General features: G+C 31.5%; 1 protein-coding gene and 1 long non-coding RNA gene across 2 annotated transcripts; both read left to right on the top strand.

Annotated features, from left to right (window-relative positions):
* The first annotated feature begins 266 nt into the window (after window positions 1–266).
* Window positions 267–20,717, top strand: LOC127708405 (uncharacterized). Its single transcript, XM_052213278.1, has 12 exons — window positions 267–442; window positions 4,526–4,594; window positions 5,474–5,685; window positions 6,781–6,846; window positions 7,734–7,817; window positions 8,590–8,703; window positions 13,571–13,699; window positions 14,491–14,640; window positions 15,787–15,871; window positions 17,644–17,741; window positions 18,442–18,928; window positions 20,506–20,717. The coding sequence occupies exons 1-12, from the start codon at window positions 391–393 to the stop codon at window positions 20,532–20,534; spliced, it is 1,575 nt and encodes a 524-aa protein (XP_052069238.1). The 5' UTR covers window positions 267–390; the 3' UTR covers window positions 20,535–20,717.
* On the top strand, window positions 9,871–11,877 carry LOC127708406 (uncharacterized). The gene is made up of 3 exons (XR_007985268.1): window positions 9,871–9,908; window positions 11,096–11,187; window positions 11,631–11,877. It is a non-coding gene; the product is annotated as an uncharacterized LOC127708406 (long non-coding RNA).
* Window positions 20,718–22,774: the final 2,057 nt, after the last annotated feature.

Raw genomic sequence — 22,774 nt, 5'->3', positions numbered from 1 at the left:
TCAATAGAATGTTCCCACGAGGTCAACAACTTGATAAAACGATATAAATGTACAGTACATTACACCGACATGTAATAATAACAAACGATTACACTGTACACCAGATCGCTGAAAGTTTCAAAAAATATCTTAATCTAAATCAAATGAATAAATGACAAATCAATACACGTCACCTAGTCCCCAGATCGATACATTACTGAGCGAATTTTTCATAGTTTGTACTGATAAGGATAATAGTATAAAAGCTCAAACAGGAAGTGTGTTATGACTAAAACAATGCATGATAGTTGTCCTATTTGTTGTTAAGACATGGGATTTATTTTGACAGTATTTCACAGATCTCCAGTTTCCGATTTCGATATGAATTAGCTTCCAGTCTAGGAGATCGGAATGTCTCGTGGGTTTCTGTTGGTATATTTTGTACTAACAGGAGTTTCAAAGGGTGAGTACTAACTTGTTTGTTCAGTTGTTAGATATTTAAGCTGATATAAAATCAATGAAAAATGAAACAGCTAGTAAACTATTTATTTTTGCAAGAAAACTATGATTCAGTTGAGTTTCACAATTCTGTAAAAAGGAATTCGAATTACACCAGTTATCAAGTTGGTCCTGTTTGCCAAGAATTTATTTCATACCAAAACCATTTTCAACAATTTTTTATACTAAAATTTAGAGTATCACAACTCCATCTGTGGACTGTGAGGTTATGTCTACATTTGGTGATTCTTGAACATATGACAAAATTATAAGTGCCTTAAGACTGCAGTTTTGATAAAGTTTTGGAAATTTGAGCACTGATCCAGGGTTGTTTAAGAAGGACAAAATCAAAATTCTGTTGGAAGTAAAGGTTGCAAATTAATACCTTTTATTCTTATTACATGTATGATGAATAATGTACAATATCGTATCTAAATATAGTAGCTTTCCACCGAATACAATCTTGATCTAACTTAAATATACAATTGTTGAGCGTATTCAACTTTAAGAAAGGTTTCAGTATTTTAAACTTTCAGTATTCAGCCCTGTGAGTGAAACAATTATAGTTCTACAGGGAATTGCCACTCTTTACATTTCACTCGAAACACTCCGGTTATATTTGCCTCCTCCAATAAACTAAATGTAATGGTCTTACACATATTTGTAAAAGTACACATTGTCAAATGATAAAATCGTCTCTGTGGTAGCGTCATGCTCTTCGACTGCGGGAGGTCGTATGTTCAATTCCAAGTCGGGTCAAAACCAAAGACATAAAAAATTGTATTTGCTGCTTCTACGTAAGTCACGCGGCATTAGTAGTAAGAACAAAGTATCCGGGTAGGGTGACATGTCTTCCTGTGGACTGTTACCTTGCGAAATAGCACCTTAAAGTTTCGGCTCAGTATGTCGGCCTAGTACAAAACAGGGTCCATATTTATATCATAATAACATGTTCTGGTCATGTATAGACGTTTAGTTTGACGCTGGACGTTTTAAAAATAGCCATCCATCATCATAGCTGTCAAATAACGATATTTGCTACATCTTTTTTTATTCATTTTACTGGATATATTAATATTTGTCTATTTCTCCTTTCAAAGTTGTGTACTAACTTGTTTCATTAAAATTCTATAGTTTTTTATAATGCTGAATCATCGTTCTTATCCTCATCAAAGGATGCGTATTCAATATTTTTTTGTTTTTATATGTACATTTGTATTTAGATATTATGTACATTTGTATTTATGTATTATGTACATTTGTATTATATATTATGTACATTTGTATTTATGTATTATGTACATTTGTATTCATATATTATGTACATTTGTATTTATATATTATGTACATTTGTATTTATATATTATGTACAGTTACATTATATATTATGTACATTTGTATTCATATATAAACCAGTGTGATACGCAATTAAATCTACAACACATGTTTTAGAATATAGTTGTTTTAAACAGACTACTTTTAAGTATTAAAAGATGTCTAGATTTCTGAATTGAAAAGAAATTTTCAGTTGTTCATGGTCCAGTTTCTTTATATTCCCAAATTGTTGATAACTCCATTTGATAGTTTTACATGATAAGCATATCATTTACATGTGAAATATTCTGTTTTCTCTCTCTATTTTACTTAATCTATATATTATAAACATCGGAATGCATATTTAATAAACATTTGACATTTTTGTCTGTCCCAGGAGGCCTAACATTACAAAAACCCAAAACTAAAAACCATTCCGATTGTTCGTGTATTACGGATAAAATCGAATCAATAGATATTTAATATGTAATAAATTATACCTTATATGCAATTGCAGATTGATGTTACTCCGGATAACTTACTTTGTCATGGCATGTCAAGTGGTCTGAAAAATAATAAAAAGATAAAAATTTATGACAACGTAACAATAAAAATCGCTTGAGATATTTATGGTGGAAGAATTTAATAACAAAACACTTTAGTTTATTTACTATAAATTAAGCAAACGTTGATCGACTGTTATTTGCTTAACGTCTAGTTGCAAATATGTCATATATATTTAGGATGAGAACAAAATTAATTACCACTGGTTCAATTCATAATCATTAACAATGCAGGAATCTGATGTTCAGTAGTTGTCGTTTGTTGATGTGGTGCATAAGTGTTTCTCGTTTCTCGTTTTTTATATAGATTAGACCGTTGGTTTTCCCGTTTGAATGGTTTTACATTAGTAATTTTTGGGGCCCTTTATAGCTTGCTGTTCGGTGTGAGCCAATGCTCCGTGTTGAAGGCCGTACTGTGACCTATAATGGTTTACTTTTATAAATTTTGACTTGGATGGAGAGTTGTCTCATTGGCACTCATACCACATCTTCTTATATCTATTGTGACTTGGATGGAGAGTTGTCTCATTGGCACTCATACCGCATCTTCTTATATCTATTGTGACTTGGATGGAGAGTTGTCTCATTGGCACTCATACCGCATCTTCTTATATCTATTGTGACTTGGATGGAGAGTTGTCTCATTGGCACTCATACCACATCTTCTTATATCTATTGTGATTTGGATGGAGAGTTGTCTCATTGGCACTCATACCACATCTTCTTATATCTATTGTGACTTGGATGGAGAGTTGTCTCATTGGCACTCATACCACATCTTCTTATATCTATTGTGATTTGGATGGAGAGTTGTCTCATTGGCACTCATACCACATCTTCTTATATCTATTGTGACTTGGATGGAGAGTTGTCTCATTGGCACTCATACCACATCTTCTTATATCTATTGTGACTTGGATGGAGAGTTGTCTCATTGGCACTCATACCACATCTTCTTATATCTATTGTGACTTGGATGGAGAGTTGTCTCATTGGCACTCATACCACATCTTCTTATATTTATTGTGACTTGGATGGAGAGTTGTCTCATTGGCACTCATACCACATCTTCTTATATCTATTGTGACTTGGATGGAGAGTTGTCTCATTGGCACTCATACCACATCTTCTTATATCTATTGTGATTTGGATGGAGAGTTGTCTCATTGGCACTCATACCACATCTTCTTATATCTATTGTGACTTGGATGGAGAGTTGTCTCATTGGCACTCATACCACATCTTCTTATATCTATTGTGACTTGGATGGAGAGTTGTCTCATTGGCACTCATACCACATCTTCTTATATCTATTGTGACTTGGATGGAGAGTTGTCTCATTGGCACTCATACCACATCTTCTTATATCTATTGTGACTTGGATGGAGAGTTGTCTCATTGGCACTCATACCACATCTTCTTATATCTATTGTGACTTGGATGGAGAGTTGTCTCATTGGCACTCATGCCACATCTTCTTATATCTATTGTGACTTGGATGGAGAGTTGTCTCATTGGCACTCATACCACATCTTCTTATATCTATTGTGACTTGGATGGAGAGTTGTCTCATTGGCACTCATACCACATCTTCTTATATCTATGATATGCATGTCTTTGCCTTATACTACTATACTTGTTTCTTGAGTTTCATTATCAAACCAAAAGTTTTGAAGATCGAATGTTTAAAACATTTTAGAATGGTATTACCAAAATGAACATAATCATAAACAGAGAAACCAGCGCCATCTATTTTGCCCTTGAATTTAAGTAAGTTGCAAACACTTTTTAAAACAATGAGAACAGTATTCATCAACTATAAAATAATCATTCAAATCAAGAGTCAGTATCACAAAGCTACTTAGGTGAAACCCTCCGCAACAGATAGTCCATCAGAGCTGAAGTGGGATCGAACAATATTCCGACAAAAAGAGTGTTCAATATTTGCCCTGACATGAGACAGTATAGTACTGATCGATAACGCAGTAACCGCCATAAAAAAAACCACAAAAAAACCTACAACTTTGGAAATTATCAAAAACGGTAAATAAAAGAAGTGTTGAGTATACATTGCAAGAGGTGAGTTATATGTCAATGAGACAGCAACCTAAAAACACTAACGAGAAAAAAAAATGACATACACCATGTTCTATTTATTATCTTTATTTCAGTTTTGTGTAACTGTGGAACATATATAAGTAACATTCCTGAAGTAACAGCTGTAAACGAGACTCATACAGGTGATAACTGTTTTATTTGGGGGGGGGGGGGGGGGGGGTTATTTTTAGGAAATCTATTTTTGGTAATGTAGTCTTATACGAAACAATGATTCTCTTTTGAATTGTTTCACATTTCGCTATGCCGGAGTCATTTGAAGCTTGCAATACGGTATGGGTTTTGCTCATTTGTGCTAGCCGTAAGGTACCCTGTAGTTGCTCACATGCTAGTCCTTCTCATTTACAATCATACCACAACTCCTTATTTTTTATATTAGGGTTATTTTTATATAATAGTTAATTTTATATTAGATATAAAATAAGAAGATGTGGTATGATTGCCAATGAGACAACTTTCCACCAAAGACCAAATGACATAGAAGTTTACAAATGTAGGTCACCTTACTGCCTTGAGTTGATTTTATACTATTGTTAATTATATAAAAGGGTTATTTTTATATTACAGTTATTTTCATTTACGATTTATTTTTATATTTGAAACTAAACCGCGTTGGTAACAGTTATAGTTTTCTGCCAACTATGTTAATACTTAATAAATCAATATGGAACAAATAGTTACATGACTTACATGTCCATGTATACTCACAAAAAGTCTTTTATTTTGAGGTTAAGATCCGTTAAGGACACACCCATTCAATTTTAATCGCGCTCTAGGTGTAATTAAATTTGTTTCCTTTCAACTGTTTCCATAACTTTTCGTTTTTTTTTCAATATTTTTTTCTTTCTAACACAAAATCCTCTCTCTCTTAATCTCCTTTTACAATAGTTTTTTTTTCCAAAAGATTTCAAAACGGAATATTTGTCCTGAAAATGCATGAAATATTTACCGGTAGACGCTAAGCAAACAACTTTTGATTGATCGAACATACTTTTGTATTTCAGGTGTCATATGGAATGTCGCTGTAGATCCATCGACAAATTGGACATTTCATGCGACTAAAGTGAATATTTTTGACATTACTACTAATTTGGATTTACAGCTGAAAGTTGAGAATTATTTCGATTTCACTCTATCATCAGACACTAGTGCTTTACTTTCATTTAAAATATTAAATAATTCTCTTGACAAGGAAGATACGTTTTGGAGGAATACAGTAAGTAGATGGTATAGTTTTAGTACAGAAGGATTCACAACAAAAGCTTCATTTGTTTTGTTATTTTTATATCCTTAAAAAAAATGGCGGTTCGACATTTAAGATCTAGCTTTCGATTTGATGAAATGTGTTCAGCAATAGACAGGTGTCTTCACAATATGTCGAGCTTAAAATTGTTAGTCTATACAAGTTGTGAATACATTTTACAGAAACAAATACTTGCCATCAACACATTAGAAATTGTTTGCAGCTAAAGTCATTTAATAACTACAAAGTTGGATATCTGCTTCCTCCCATTGATCTTCATTGTAGCGAATCACCTATATCTCCTAGAAGAGAATTGCTAATTTAAAATATGTGCGCCAGTATTACCCTATCAATTCAGTTTAAAATTAAGGCTTTTGGTAAGGACCAAAAGAGAGGCGAAAGATACCAGAGGGACATTCCAACTCATAAGTCGAAAACAAACTGACAACGCCCTGGTTAAAAAAGAAAAAGACCAACAGACAAACAATAGCATACAAAACACAACATTGAAAACCATAGACTGAGCAACACGAACCCCACCCAAACTGGCTGAATAGAAAAAAATAAGCATTTTTTTATACAAATTTCGTCAGCTAAGGAAGCCAGTACTGATATGCAAGATATCCGTCTTGCTATTTCCATAGTCGTGTCCAGTACCATGAAACGGGCTTTTATAAAACTGGTGATTTTTTTAATAGCATATGGTTGATATTCGACATGTGGAGACTATAACAGTGAAAACGGTTTTAAAGTTTTGTTCACTAGATTGAGTAAGATTCCACATTCATATCAAGTAGCATGCCAAAGTCTGTACATTGATCGATTCCTTTCCGGAACTACTTTCCTTCCCTACATCTATCAGTGTAAAGTAGTTTGAATTGTCAGGTAGGTTGGTAGTTTGTAAGCATGTGCCATGAACATGAAAATGATAAAATAAATAGCAATGTTAGACGGCCGATAAAGGGCATGTGAGACATTGATATCAATTTTGTCTCCAGTATTTAATTTTTAAGAAGGTTCTGCTGAAGCAAATGCGGCATGTTGCATTGTTTATTTTTTTTTTTTCAGAGTAGAGGGGAGCTAAAAGAAATCCATTTTAAAGTTAACTGTTTTGGTGCTGACAACGTGCCAAAGGTAGATAATCTGACATAAGAGAAGATTTCCAGTAATAAACAATGTATTATTAGAGGTTTAATTGAAAAATATGAAACACCATTTATTGGTTACTATTCGTGAAAATGATAAGCAAAACTAATAAAACTACGATTTAGAAGTTGACGAAAAGCTTATATAGAGTGCATGTACTTGAGAGAACTTTTAGTGATAATCGTATATAGAGTAAATCGGCTTTTAAAGCTTCATAGACGGGAAATCATATAAATTTTAATCACATGTCTATGCACTGCGAACAAAAGACCGACAAAAAATCGAACCAAATTCATCAGAATTTATTACATGAAGACCTTGAATCCTGATCCAAATCGACCCAATCGTAAAGGATGATATTAACTTCATATGTCTGCATGACAACATAATTTCGTATTTCTGCATATGATACAGAGTGATTTATGAATTTATGTTTATGAATTATTATGTATCAAAACTGTAATGTGATTTACTAGTATATGGCAATTTCAATACCTTTCCACAAATGAATAAACAGGACATTCCATGCGCAAAACAAAATTCAATCAGAATAATGCAATGTGTTGTCTTTTAGGAATAAAAAGGACATTCCATGCGCAAAACAACATCCAATCAGAATAATGCAATGTGTTGTCTTTCAGATACATTTACGAATTATTTCATTTTGGTAATGGACTTCCTGCATGTTTTGCAGTGATGTATCTAAATTGTCTTCTAGCGCAGAATGAATATTTGATTGTGCGTACAAATATTTAAAAATTTGCTTAAAAATATTAATTGCTTTGAAAGTTAACTGGGTTTCACTAATTTTTCGCCTGCAAAAAAACACATGACATTGGCCATATTATATTATATTACATGTACTCATTTTTCAGGATATCAGAATTATCATCGAATCTGTCAATGAATTTCCACAGCAATTCAACAATTCGTTTCCCAAAATAATCAAAGTTGACGAGGTAATATAACCATATAATGTAAATATTTCAATATCATTAAAAGGCAATCATATGTCCATTCCTTTGGAATTCAATGTATAGCTTGTTTAATCTACATAAGAAAATAAAATAATAAAAGCACCCATGAAAAATAAAATGAATAATAATAAAGATATGTTTGTTGCCATTTAAAAAAACAAACTATTATGTTAGATGCTTTCGGGAAAAAAAATGAAACCTTTTATTGTATGCTTGATTGTAGGGTCTAGTCATTAATTTTATCTGACAATGCCAATAGCATGTTTCCTTTACCTGTGTTTTGAAACTTAACAACTTAGTCTGTCGTGCACATACAATATATATGACATTTCGACAATATTTTCCCAGCAACTGCAAGTCATAGCTTATTCACATAATGCGGGGTAGAATGAGTGAACAAAAGCTCATAACATCTTCGTGGATTTTTTTTTCTAGTAATATTGTATTATTCATTCTTAAGTTTAGGAGAGTTTAGAATGCTAGATGGCATCGGGAAATTTCTTTTTTGTTAAATGCAAGGAAGCAAGCTGTCATTGTTGTATACTAAGTTTTGAAATAATCATTCTCAATCCTTCTGCAAAAAATTGTGCAGTGGACTATTAATATCATTTTCATCATTCTCTTTTCCTTTATTTCCTTTTTTCCTTTTGTTACTTAATCTTTTACAATGTCGTTGTAACATAATAAAAGATTCTTTTCTTCTCTTTTTAATTTTCCTATATATATATATATATATATATATATATTATTTTAGAATACGAAAAATGATACGCCAGTGTTTTGCATATTTCCATACCTTATTGACGCAGATATTCCTACACCTCAGTTGAAGGACTTCACCTATACAGTAAAATCAACCAATGGCCAGGTACAGACTTTATTTTAGTTAAATTGGATTTCAGATCAAACTGCAATATTAAAAAAGAAGATATATAAATATACGTTTTAAACTTTAATTCATGAAGGATTAGAAAAAGTTTGATATGATTGACAAAAAGTATGTATAAAATACATTCAAATAACAAACGGTTTAAGTTAGTTTATCATTTATACAATAACATTTCTCAAATGAGATACATGTATGTAAATATTTAATTACCTCATAAAATCCACAGTAGTTCGAACTGATAGTTATAAGGGGTTTGAGGAAGAATATCTTAAATATCCACTACAAGTTTTACGGTAACCATTACGAACTGGTTGACCGGTACCGTGTGTTTTGTCTCAACTCAAAAGACACATGTTTTCGCGGTCATTGATCTTTAGATATAAGAATAGTCGTCTGATCTGCAATTTTATCGATTATGTCCTATTCCCGATTATGACATTTTGACTGCTTGTTGATTCGCATGCCGTAGACGCACATCCTGTCGAAACAGCCGATCTCGTTTCGTTTTGAGTTCATGTGATTCCAAAAGGATTTTCCCAGCAGGCACTCAACGTTGAATAAACGTTGAAATGAGGTTGAAATGGTGATCAACATGTATTCAACGTTGAAACAACGTTACATTTTCAACGTTGAGTAATTAACAAATATTCAACGTTGAATTAACGTTGATCATTTCAACGTTGAAATCGGAACGTTGATTCAACATTGAATAAACGTTAACTTATTTACTCATGGTAGGCCTATATTAGGCCTATATAAAAAAAAATCATTAATTAAAGGCAATACATGCATGAACGTAGCAGTATATATTTATAAAGAAAAGAATAAGATAGAGTTTCGGTTTTCACAAAAATATCATGATAAAATGAGATCTCAAATAAAACTGAATTCTGTGTATGTGGGAGGAGGTAAATCGTTTGATACTGAATTTCTAGGTAAAAAGAAATAGAATGCATTAATTTCATTTCACATAATATGAATGAATATTTTGAACATGTTAAGGAATTTAAAATAGTTGATTATTAACAAAAATCATGATTTTTTTTTATATTCATATTTTCGCGGGATTTGAACAGGAAGTTAGATTGCCCATGCGCAATATTTAAACCCGCATCTTTCCTGTTTTGAAAAAGAAAGAACAGCAAAGACCAAGTCGAGGAGAATCTTTCCGTTTATCAAGTATGGTAAGTAGATGTTTCTATGTAGACATCACGGTTTTTATATACATGTATGAATTGTATTTAAAAACTCTGAATTTGTATCAATATTGCACAATTAGAGAAAAATATAACGTCAACATTGTATCCCTGAGGCTGAGAACAGATCAGAACACATGGAAGGGCCATAGTGAATATATCATCTGGCATATACAATTTTATCCAGTTATACTATTTTTAAAAGCATTTAATGTGGAAAGCATTTTTATTTACATTGAGACATTAATATGGTTAAAGATTTTAATTAAAAGGGGGGATATACGCATGGGTTTACATAATTTACGGTGATCAGATGAATTTCCAAACATGTATACTATATATATATGTGTCTTTGTTTAGTTTAACTTTACGGCTTGGTAAACTACATACATTTTGACGATTATAAACAATCAACTTCGACTGGACAACAAAGTATTGAACGATCATGTGATGGAAAAATCATACTATTTTTACTTGTACAATAACATTATATAATTCAACAAAATAGTATTATTTCACGCTATGAGAAGATAACTATAGAATTTTCATTGATAACTTTTGACCTAATTAACCTTTCTACAAAAGTATTCTATTTTTAAAACAAGTCAGTCTGACCCTTATCTGATCTTCAGGTGATCTCTGACTGTGTGTAATACGAGAAATGAGGTTAACATTCAATTTGCATCTCCATGTGCGCACTTTCAATTATGACTACTCTTAAATCAACATGACCATACATCAATACAAAAAGACGACACAACTTTAAAGAAAACAATAACAAGGAAAGGTCTTTTATTTTTCTTTAGTTAAATAATTGCTAAAAGTTTCTAATGTATGTAATAATGACATTATTACATGCATTAGAAACTTTTAGCTATTAGTTAACGAAGAAAAATAATAGAATTATCACCTGCTAGCCAAACACAAATTCAACAATATGTATTCGACAAAGACAATTATTTATGTGAAGGGTAGACTATAATATTACACATACATGTATAACACACTAAAAAGAATAAGCTGAATTTAGTATTAAGAACATGCGTTTAGCATGATTGAGAACATACATGTACAAAGTAAATACTATCATGTAATGTTTCTCACTGTATGTGTATTGAACCTTGCGCTGAATGTTAGCAGTCCATTATCGTAAACATGTATTATTTATTTTACAGAATCTTGTCAAACAAATCAATGGCTGAAATGCATCAAGTGGAGCAAAATCAAAATTCAGTTTTGGGAATTCCAGTCTATAAAATCATTGAAGGTAGGTTTTTTGTCTGTATATATCATTTGTGTTCAAAGTTTAATCTTGTTCGTTCTATTTTTGTTAACCTTACAATCCATATTATGTTTCAGTGTTTGTCTTATATACAGTATTCTAGTAAAGCTCTTTATTTCATGTTAATAGACTTGTGCAGTCATCAATAAAAAAACGTCATGGGTAAAGTGTTTTCATGGTTATCAATTACATAGTCAAACCTGCAATCTTACAAATCTCGAGTAGATGCTTCTTCATTAACAAAAACTACTAATAGTAAACATTTATGCATATATTTTTTTGTATTAATGATTACCTTATTACAATATGTGTTTTGTTGTTATGGTTTTATTTTTCATTGCTTCTAGAAATAAATTGAAAGTGGCTCAAATTTAGAGTATCTTTTCAGGACATACAATTTATATGTATTATCATCTTATCTTTTCCAGAGGTTAAATATGCTGCAAAAGTATAAAGATGTCACTGAGAAACACATATCTGATAAAGATCCCTCCTGCTTGAACTTGAAGTCTGCCTCAGAAAGATCTCGAAGTGGTGGAAGAAAGTTGACATGCAAAAAGGACAAAAAGAGACAAAAGATAGCAAATGAATTTATAAAATAAATCTTGTATCAAAAGAAATATCATTGTATTACTAAATTTGATATTGTTCCTCAGTAAATTTGTATTCATTTAATTGTTTATACCAATTATAGGTGTGAGGGTAATATATATATTTACACGTATATACAATCAAGGACAATTGGTTTTTTGTGGAGAGGTGTCTGATTTAATAGCAGTCATGCAGCATCGTCGTATTTTCAGAAGTATTGCTATCATCCTGAACACAAGTTGGATCTAATAATGTCTTCACTCTTCTTGGGATATACTACTTTTAAGAAGGGCTTAACATTGGTCAGTCGTTTAATATTTAAAGGACTATTTGTTTAGAACTATTCAACATCTTCTTTCTGTTTGGTGATGCTTTCTGTGGTGGTAATAAAGTGTATGTCATAATTTTTATTCAAATTCATTGAATGATTTGTATTTTTATAGCTATTCACAACAAGAAAAACTACAAGTAAGAATATATCAAAAAATGGCAGGTGTCCACTTGTATATCAATTTAGATAATTATGTTTAGTTATCTTGAAATACAATTGGACACACACAATAATTTCAGCTATTCCTTCTTGTAGTTTTTCTTGTTCCTAATAGATAAATACACATTTTTCAATAAATTTAACATTTAAATATGAGAGACACAGAAGCCAACAGGATCTTAAGATATGACATTTATGGTCTAGATTATTGACTGTACAAGCACGGAATGTTGTATCAGTAACAATTGATGTATTTATTTAGATGTCTCCAATTTAACTTATCTGTCTTGGTGAGAAAAAAAAACATTAAAAAAAAACCTGTACAGCCAGGCTGCCTGTCTACATCTAACAACAGCACAAAAATTGGAAAGCAGGTATAAATGTGTATGTAGCTTTATACTAAATTTTATTAATGAACTTTCAACTACTATTCAACCTTAAATCAACGTTGAATGGATGTTGGAACCTCAACGTTGAAATTTCAACGTTAATTCCAATTTTCAAAATCAAACATAAATTTGACATTGTTTCAACGTTGAGAAACAACCTTGTTTCAACGTTGAATCAACGTTGAGTGCCTGCTGGGTTATCACTTGATTTGTTTATTTAAATGTATTTAACAAGATTTGAACACCGGTTACCTACTGTTGCCTCTTATTTCAAAGTCGGCCAAATGATATATAGTAGTTTATTTTGAGTATTGTTAAGATTTTCACCGTTACAAACGGAAGTCTGTATTTGAACAGAATATTAAAAGCATAATTATTAAGAAATCAAGTGGAAACTTTTTCCAAATTGGTCTCCTAACAAATTGCCCTTCCCCGAGATCAATGCTTTGAGTGATTGGATAGTCAAATACGATTCAAAAGCCAAATGTTATTGCATTTACTGAATAAAATGTATTATCAAATATATTTCCAATAATGAAACAACTTTAAAAAGAGAGGCGAAGGATATTTAAGGAACATAACTCGAAAATAAACTGACAACGCCATGGCAAAAAACGCGTAAAAAGACCAAAAGACTGTATACAAAACACATCACAGAAATCTAAAGACTGAGCAACACGAACTCGTATCCCCTTTGGGATTATATATTACATGAAACTTCATACATTCTTGCACTTGCAGTTTCATGTAGACGAGCCTTAGCCAGTTATTCTTACGCATTTACAAAACCAACCAAAACTATCTAGGGTTTCTATAAAAATACTATATTTTTTATCCAGTAAATTGAGTATCTGGAATTTTTCTCTATGTATGCTATTGTAATGTTTTGTTTCTTTAGAATGATGGTACATCATGGTTTTACATACCAATAGCATCCTCGGATAGCCTTCGAGTCAAAGCATCTCCGGACTTCGATCAGCTTCATAAAAATAACATGACCATTTTAACTTTGACAGTTGTAGTTAAGGTATGATAAGTAAACATTCTACATGTAGTATACATAGTTTATAAATAGCTTTTTAGATTAAGTTTTCAGATAAAATATTAATATGATGATTGTACGCAATAAAGTGAATGAACTTGATACTTATATTTCATTGTATGTATGCAAATATAGTTTTTCTTGCAATAAAATTGAGAATGGAAATGGGGAATGTGTCAAAGAGACAACAACCCGACCATAGAGCAGACAATAGTTTTTTAATGTTCATATTAATTTCGTTTAAGAATTTAGGAAAAAATTGCATAGTCCAGTTTTTCATATATGTTTAACATTTTTCTACATTCACTATTGAAAATGATATTTCTTATAATATTTAATTTCTAATTTTGATTTAGACAAGACAATTCAAGACTTTATTAGGGACTTACCACTGTGACTTTTACATATAAAATATACAGCATAATAAAACACAAGTTAACAACAAGAGCCACTTGATAAAGAGTTATGAGAGACTATAAAACAATTTAGTGTAATACAAATAAAGTCAACCATCATGAGTATGAAACACATTCCGCTTCAAAACAAATCAACATAACTAGCATGATTCAACGTCATCAGTACAATTAAACACACACTCTTTTTCTATATCGATAACGCCCAGTTTCAATTCTGATGGGAAATACACCACATCTAAATTTTGCAAAAGCATTTTTGTATCTACCATGTATTGTTAAAGTTTACTACGCATGGTGGAAGAATGGTGATGATAACTTTGTCTTTGTTCTGTGTAAATATTGAATGACACCTCATTTTAGGCGAATGATGAATCTGGTTTCGAAATTAACACAACTCTACAAATAGAAATAGTTGACGTCGATGACCTACCGCCATCTTTCCAGTACCCTGGATGCCAAAACAATTGTTCAGTTACTCCATATGAAGCATATACTGGACCCTTTTGGCGGGTATATTTATTTCGAATAATAAACCATCACCAATGTACAAAAATACTTCTATATCTCAAGGTTTCAATACTAGTAAACGTAACGTCATGTACAGATACAACTGGTGAAAGAACTCCGATTTCAACTTTTCACAGGAATGTAGTTTCATGTGCTAAGTAATATATTTTGTTAATTTTCAGTTTTCACTGATTGACAATATACGGTTCTTAATTGTACCTGAACCTCATTTAAATCAGCAAAATGAATAATGAGAACATTTCAAGCATAACTACATATTAAAAATTGAAAGTACGTATAAAAGGCAAGAGCAGAACCATGGTCATGTGCTACGATAGATGACACAATGTAGTACATTTTACTAAAAATGTTCAATTGTACTACATGTAAGGCTGCATCTCAGATAGAATTGGATATTTAGTTAGGCCCAGTTTTGTTTTGATTCCAACAACACATTTGATGGGTGTTTTACCTCTTAAACTTTAATCACGAACATGATAAACGTTTTTTTTTTATATGTATAAACCTATTCAGACTTTAATTGTGCAACAGTTCAAAATATTTACAATAGTACCAGAACTTTGAAGCCAAATTATAATTTTTCTCGACAACGTATTATAACTACCAAACATCGTAATTGAAATAAAAGTAAGGAGATGAGGTATGATTGCCAATGAGACAACTATCGACCAAAGTTCAAATAAAGTGGATGTAAGCAATTATAGGTAACCGTACGTCCTTCAACAATGAGAAACCCCATACCGTATAGTCGGCTATAAAAAGCCCAACATTTCAACCTCATCTACATGTATGCAAACAAACAGCACTAACCACATGTGTTTAGAACTTCTATAGTAAGTCTCCAAGATGCAAAGCAGAATTTCTTGTCATTTTTTATACGAAACCAACAACATAAAATATATAATGTCATATACATTGGAAACACTTTTGTGATTGTGATGGAGCTGCAAAATATTTCATAAAGATTATTAGTTACAAATGAATAAGAAAAAAATCAGTATTGTATAGATACTCATACAATTTATGGTTGCGTTATCGAAATCCATCTTAATAAGTTTATAGTAAAAGCAACTTGACACAGATACGCTTCACAAAGGACAATTCTTGTATTGGTAATGTTTGATTTAGGGACCTGTGAAAGTACAACCAACAGATATAAAAGCAAAGGACCAAGATTCTATCGGCTCTGTTATCAAATACAGCATAAAGCAATGTAAGTAAAAATGTAGCAGTTTTATTCTAGTTATAGTCTTACTCTTTTATGGCTGAGTTGGACAAAGTCTAAAATAAACTTATGGTATGGTGATGTCCCGGACGGGCGTGAAAAGTGGGTATCTTATTTGTGTAATCAACTCCTTTAATTTTCAACCAAGATCGCTGAAACTTCGCAGAAAGATTGCACAGTCACTTTTTGAAGTTGTGTACCTGCTATTATGGAATTGCTTAAAGATTTTTTCTCCATTTTTCAGGCCTTGCATGGGAACTTAGTCATTCGTCAGCAATATTTACGAAATATGGTACCAATTTTATGTAATCAACTCCTAATAAAGGTTCCAATTCAAATCTTTGAAACTTCACAGTATAATTGCAAATATATATTAAAGTTTTGAACCTGCTATTATGGATTTATTTGAATAATTTTTTTTATTTTTTTTTCCGGGCTCGGGAACTACGTGAATTTTCAGCAAATTTTTTCCGAAGATGGTAACAACTTTTGTTTAAACTTTACAAATAGTCTATCGAGGACTCAGGTTAAGCACCTTCCATTATGGAGTTAATCAAAGATTTTTGTTTCATTTTTCCGATTCATATTTCATTACATATATAAATGTTCAGTATGGACCTTTCTCCATTGGTTAAAAAAAATTTGCACAACCCAGACATTTGAGTTTTTGATCCATTTTTCAATACTTTTCCAAACGCTTTCACGTAAATGTCTATGAGTATAATGAAAAATTGAATATATCGCCTTGATTTAATGGTTTCAACAATTCTATACATATGTTTCTTGTAATATGTGCAGAAACAAATAAGAAAAGTCTGTAAAAATTGGGAACGAGGATAACAGGAGGCAATCAAGACCATTCGTGACTATATGCTGAAGAAAAAGACGAACAAACAAGCAGCAGTCGATAAACACAAAAAATTAAAAAAAAAAATGCAGATAGAACATCACGATCCCTATAAAGATAGGAGTAAAAACAGGTGCTTTTGAAGGACAAGCAGTTCCTGTTCCGACATGACTTCCGTCGTGGTGTTACTGACAAGTAAAATTCAGCGTCAAGGAAAGGAGGGCGGGATTATGGATATGACGAGTGGAATAAATCCATGGTTTTATCTGTGAAACATATATTTCCTAACGGTTGACAAATACAATCAATCAGTCAAATCGATGATTGACTTCAAACTATTTAACTCTTGTCTATATAAATGTGAGATCGTGATTGATTAGTCTTCTTCTACAATATTGTTGCCAAGTTTTACATATCAGTAAAATATTGTTTTTCTCAACAGACATTCGTTCACTGACGTCTTTAAACATAGTGTGTTGACATTTTTTAAGTGTTGTAGAATTTTCTTCTTTGCAAAAGTCAATTTTAAAATCCATGACGATTACTTCTTGACGTGCTAGTAATACGAAATCAAAAATGAAACTTAAGATTTCGGTTGTTAGAATAACTTTCTAATTTACCAATGGTATCAACAGCAACTTTAATGTCTGTTTAAAGACTTTGTGATGTTTTATTTTATTGTTATTCTATCAAACCTTTAAGATCAGAGTTCAAATGTGCAAAAATATAATGGATAAGAATATCCCTGTCTGTTGGGATATTCTTTGCAATGGTAACCAGTAAAAATGTCGCCAATATCGTATTCTGAATTTCAACAGAAACCGACAGGAAACATTTGGTACTATATTATAAATATATGTAATTAATATGAAAAAACATATAAAATGTTGTATTACATATTTGTAATTTTTAGCTCCAAACAACTACCATTCTAGCTTTGAAATCGACCAGAGTAACGGTGCAATTATACAGATTGGCGACGTGCTGACAGTAAATGTTCTGACAATAGTGGTAAGATAGACTTCCGTCCCTTTCATGGTCTTTACTTGACATCAGCAGAAAGAAAATATTTATCTAACTACAATCTAATTTTGTTATATTACACAGTACCTATTCTATACACCGGATACTATGTGGACAAACAATGCCTCTTCGTGGACGTCGATGCCACTCTTAGGAACAAAACACTCGGAAAGTACAATTTTTAAGTAAAACAAGGATATGGACCCAAGTAATGCGCAAAGGAACTGATCCTTAGTCTTCAAATGAATTTCACAATTGTTTGCATGCAAATGTATTTTTACATTGTTCAAATAAATCAAATCGTACTGTTACATTACATCTGATATAATAGGAGCCTAGTCGTCCTTCAGTAGAATTATGTCGATTAATTGTGTATTGCAGTATCTACGGTTAACGCTTGCTGTTTATATATGATATTACGTCTGGCGTAATCGTGGTGAAATGAACCTGTTTTTCATTAATACTTCAAAATTAAAGAAAAACTATCATTTAATTTCTCTGAAATATGAGATTAATAAGAATTGAAGTATAATTATTTTACTTTTTGTTGTATATCAATTTGTGAAAATCGTGATGTTTCTGTTTAAAAATTTGTTTTATTTAATTTGACCTAAGGCACTAGCCCACGAATATGGCTATTTGAATGGCAATACTTGACATAAATACACATTTTTTCATGTGATTTCAGGCAACAGAAGATACTGCTAATGGTTTTTCGCAGTCTGCAACATTATTGATCAGACTTAGTAATAACTCTTCATACCTTCCCGAAGCTTCTAAGGTGAATGATGATTCAAGCAAGTTAAGATTAATAGCAATAGTTGTTGGTGCCATTTCCTTGGTTATTATTGGAATTCTCATATTTCTTGTGATATTCGTATATAAACGAACAAAGAAGAAAATGACTGTTGTTCCTAAGGAACAGTCACCAGATGCCACCGTTGAAGAACTAGTATCAGATAGACCGTCAACGGTTGATGAGAAAGTAAATAATTGGAAACAGACTATAGATCCAATGCAATGGCCGACAGTCACTAGCAGACGACAACAACTTGATCCACTTCATTTGAGGGATGAATCCACTGAAACTGAAGAAAGTAGTATAAGGAAGAAAAAACCTAGGAAAAAGAAAAAGAAACTAATGGAAATATTTGATGGAACAAAACAATACGATGGTAAAGCTGATATTGAATTTTATATGGAACAAAATAAGAAAAAAATAAAGCGATCAACAAAAAGTAAAAACAAGAGGCCTGAAACTGGACCTTTATTTGTCAAAAGTGACTAAGTAATGATATTTATCATATATCTTTTTAACGCATAATATATGTTTTATAAGCTTCTTGTTTGTCCGAGTAATAGTATATTTCAACGATAGAAAAAATATTTTTGGTAAATGTGTTTTATTCAGTTGTTACGAAAGTCACCGACCATTCATTTTTTTTTCTTTTTATGTTGTTTTTAGGATGTGGGTAGGTTTTTTTCTCGTGACAATTTTTTTTCAACTTTTACTATAAATAAACTTTTTTTACATTAACATTAAGGAACAATGATTTTTTTCGAATCACTGTTTATTTCATTTTTTTTTTACTAATTTTCAATAGAAACAAACTTTTTTCTTTACTTCACTTCTGAAACAAATTATATTTTCAGGAAATTTAGTATCGGATAATTCTTTTTTGAAATGCCATGACCCCACTAGTGGTGCTTAAGCTGCATATTCATTATCATGCATCTTTAAAAGTCCTCAATACATCTATCAATATTTCTGTTGAGAAAATCCTGAGATAAATCCTGGCTCATACATTAAATGCTTCATAAAAAATTAAGAGAAACTATTTTTATCTTAACTTCAAATTCTGCTATACATAGATGATGTCCTCCCTGAATAATGGTCTTTATTTTGATTGGACATCTACCAAAATGAAATATATGATAACAAAGGTACAGTTCAGTCGGCATTGTATCTTGACTTTTACATACGATAATCTGGAGCTTTAGTTTCCTAGAATTATTTCCTTGGTTACTGTATTGGTTATAGTATATGTAGATTGTTTTTGGTTTTTGTGTTTTAAGTTTCTGTCTCGTTTTTATTTACATTGAACTTAATTTTTTTTTATTTGATCAAATTATAAGAATTATTAGCTAGTAACAAATCTTTTCTAGAGTACTAAGTTACATTAGTATAATGTATCTGTAAATGTCAGACATTTCAAGTCTTTAACTAGTTCTATATCAAATTATGTCAAGCAATACATAGTCCATCTGGTGACTGAAAAGTAACTAATGAAAAAATCACTTTCATTAATATATTTGACAACGATTAATAGTTTGATGCATATTAGGATAAATGTTTTCTGTACAATTAATTAACGAGTTGAAAATAATCATAGCTAAATTGGTGCCGGTTACATGTCAAAACTTCTATTGCCTTGCTTCAAAATTTATCCTAGACTCTTTTCAATTTATTAGTCCATGCAAATTAATTTGAATTACTTTACAGAACAAATCATATATTTAAACCCCATCTGCAGTTGTTTTTCTTTTGAAAAATATGAAGTCAATGCACCGATTTGCATTCAATTTTGCATTAGTCCAAGTATAAAACAGACAAATATTGGTTTGAAGCCAATCGAGATGCAAACCAACACGTGTTGATAATATGCATTTAACTTCAGATGATATTGGAATAGAGCAAATAAAATCCAAATTATTCATATGATTTTTAATTGACTAATTTCCCTATTTTCAGAGTCTTCAAATGGACTATGCCAGTTGTGATTGCCAGTATTATGAATGATAATTTCAGTGCATGTTATTGGGAGTGGAAATTTAAGATCTTTTAACCCAAAAATGACATTGTTTGTTATTTCATTTTATAAGACAAATAATTCAAGGTTTATTTTTATTGCATTTATTGTATTTTTAATTTATTAATGTTTACAAATAAAACATATTTTTGTATCTTTTTTCTTGTGCATCTTTTGTTAATATAATTATGTTACCCGATCGACAATGTCGGGTGACATATTGGTTTCCTCTGTTTCTTTTCTTTATTATTATTATTATTCATGTTATTCTTCCATCTTTTTTGTCCGTGTACCATGGAAACCGCAACAATGTCAAACATTTCAAAATGCTCCAAACTTTATGAAACTTAATATAATTGTTAACTAGCAAATATAGATGAGACTTCTGACTTCTGACTTTGGAATTTCCAAAATGGCCGCTGTTGCCATGGAAACAGCAAAAATATAAATATTTAATGCTCCACTTAATAAAAGTATGTCTGAGCTTGTATACAAAACCTGCATGAACACAATTTTTTAAAAGAAAACATATTTATAGATTCTCCTTACTATAGACGTTACCATGGTTACTGCCGCATCATCTTTTTATATATTTGCTAATGTTAAGTTGAGCTAACGATCACGATGTTTTTGTGGTGCTCATCTTTAAACAAAGAAAAGATGTTGAAAGGGTTCTATTGGAAAATCTATCTATATAGTTTTTATGATTTCTCCATCTATGATTAATATGAGTTAAAGGAAACAGGGGTATACGCCAATCAGACAGCAATCTAACGACAAAAATAACCACAAACATCTAGGAATTAACGTACAATAGAGAACATAAGTTCGAGTCCAATCAAAACACCAATAAACAATGATTTAAATTTGAATCCTCACAGGTGTTTACAGCAAGCTCAAAGTACATCTGCTAGTATGAAATAATGCCGTCCTAAACTCCACTCATATATTGGTAACTGTGAAATTTATTATGTACCGTAATTTGAAGTTAATCCTCTTTTATCTTCCATCGAGAAATATTCGAACAGTCTAATACTTATCGTACTTATGTGTAGTAGAAAAAGGTAGTTTATGTTTGCATGTGTGTGGCGATTGCAAAGCCAACTGTCCTTTCTCATAGTTACTTCTATGTTAATTTTCAGGTTTCTACATCTCATAGCGTAGGACGAATGTTTTTGAGTCCATTACGCATGAATATCAGATACAAATCGCAAAACCACTAGTAGATTTGACACATACAATTTGAGTTTGGTTAAATATCATGGCTTATATAGCTGTAGTATGGAGAAGGTTTTACCATCTTCTATTGTGATCAAGGACATTAACTGAAATCTACGTCATAGTTTCTGTATATATGAAATAAATGTATTGTTTTTAGATTTCTTTATCTCTTATCGTCCGTTTCAGAACAGTGAACAAAAGTGCTTATTTCTATATGACATAAGGGAAAAAATAAAAAAAGAGCATTATTTGCTTTAAACTAGCTTTCAGTAACTGTGAGTACTTTCATATCTGTACTTTGTGTCTTTTGTGCTTGTGTTAATTGATTTGTGCGTTGTATCGATCGGATGAGTCCAGCACTTTTTAAAGTTTGTTCTCATTTGTGCTGTAACATTACTGTTCCATGTGAAGGGAAGGTTGGGCGCCGGCAAACATGTTTAACCCTGCAACATTCTGTGATCCTACCTTAAGTCAGGAGCCTGTAATTCAGTGGTTGTCGTTTGTTGCTGTATATCATTTTTGTTTATTGTTTTTTACTTAAATCAGGCCATTAGTTTTCTCGTTTAATTGTTTAAAATTTGTCATATCGGAGACTTTTATAGCTTGCTATGCGGTACAGGTTTTGCTCACTGTTGAAGGCCGTATGTTGACTTATATTTGCTTACTTCTACGTCATTTGGTCTCTGGTTGAAAGTTGTCTCATTGGCAATCATATTACTACTTATTTTTATGTGTATTAAAAAAATCTTGTCTCCGTGAATGGTGATAGAGTATTTGCTATGGGATAGAGTAAATTATCTCCCTCGTATTAACCAATCAAAATTTGGCATTTTGACATTAAGTATAATAAATTAAATTAACCAAAATATATGACAGTACAACAGCCCATACCAACCACCAAAAACCGACTCCTTCGAAAAACAAACTTACAAACAAAGACAAACAACACATGTTTAACATTTATACCTATTATGCATGTTATGTCTGTTT

The sequence above is a fragment of the Mytilus californianus genome, unplaced genomic scaffold (assembly GCF_021869535.1).
Source record: "Mytilus californianus isolate M0D057914Y unplaced genomic scaffold, xbMytCali1.0.p SCAF_7, whole genome shotgun sequence".
Lineage (NCBI taxonomy): Eukaryota > Metazoa > Mollusca > Bivalvia > Mytilida > Mytilidae > Mytilus > Mytilus californianus.
This window is presented reverse-complemented; position numbering and strand designations above follow the sequence as displayed.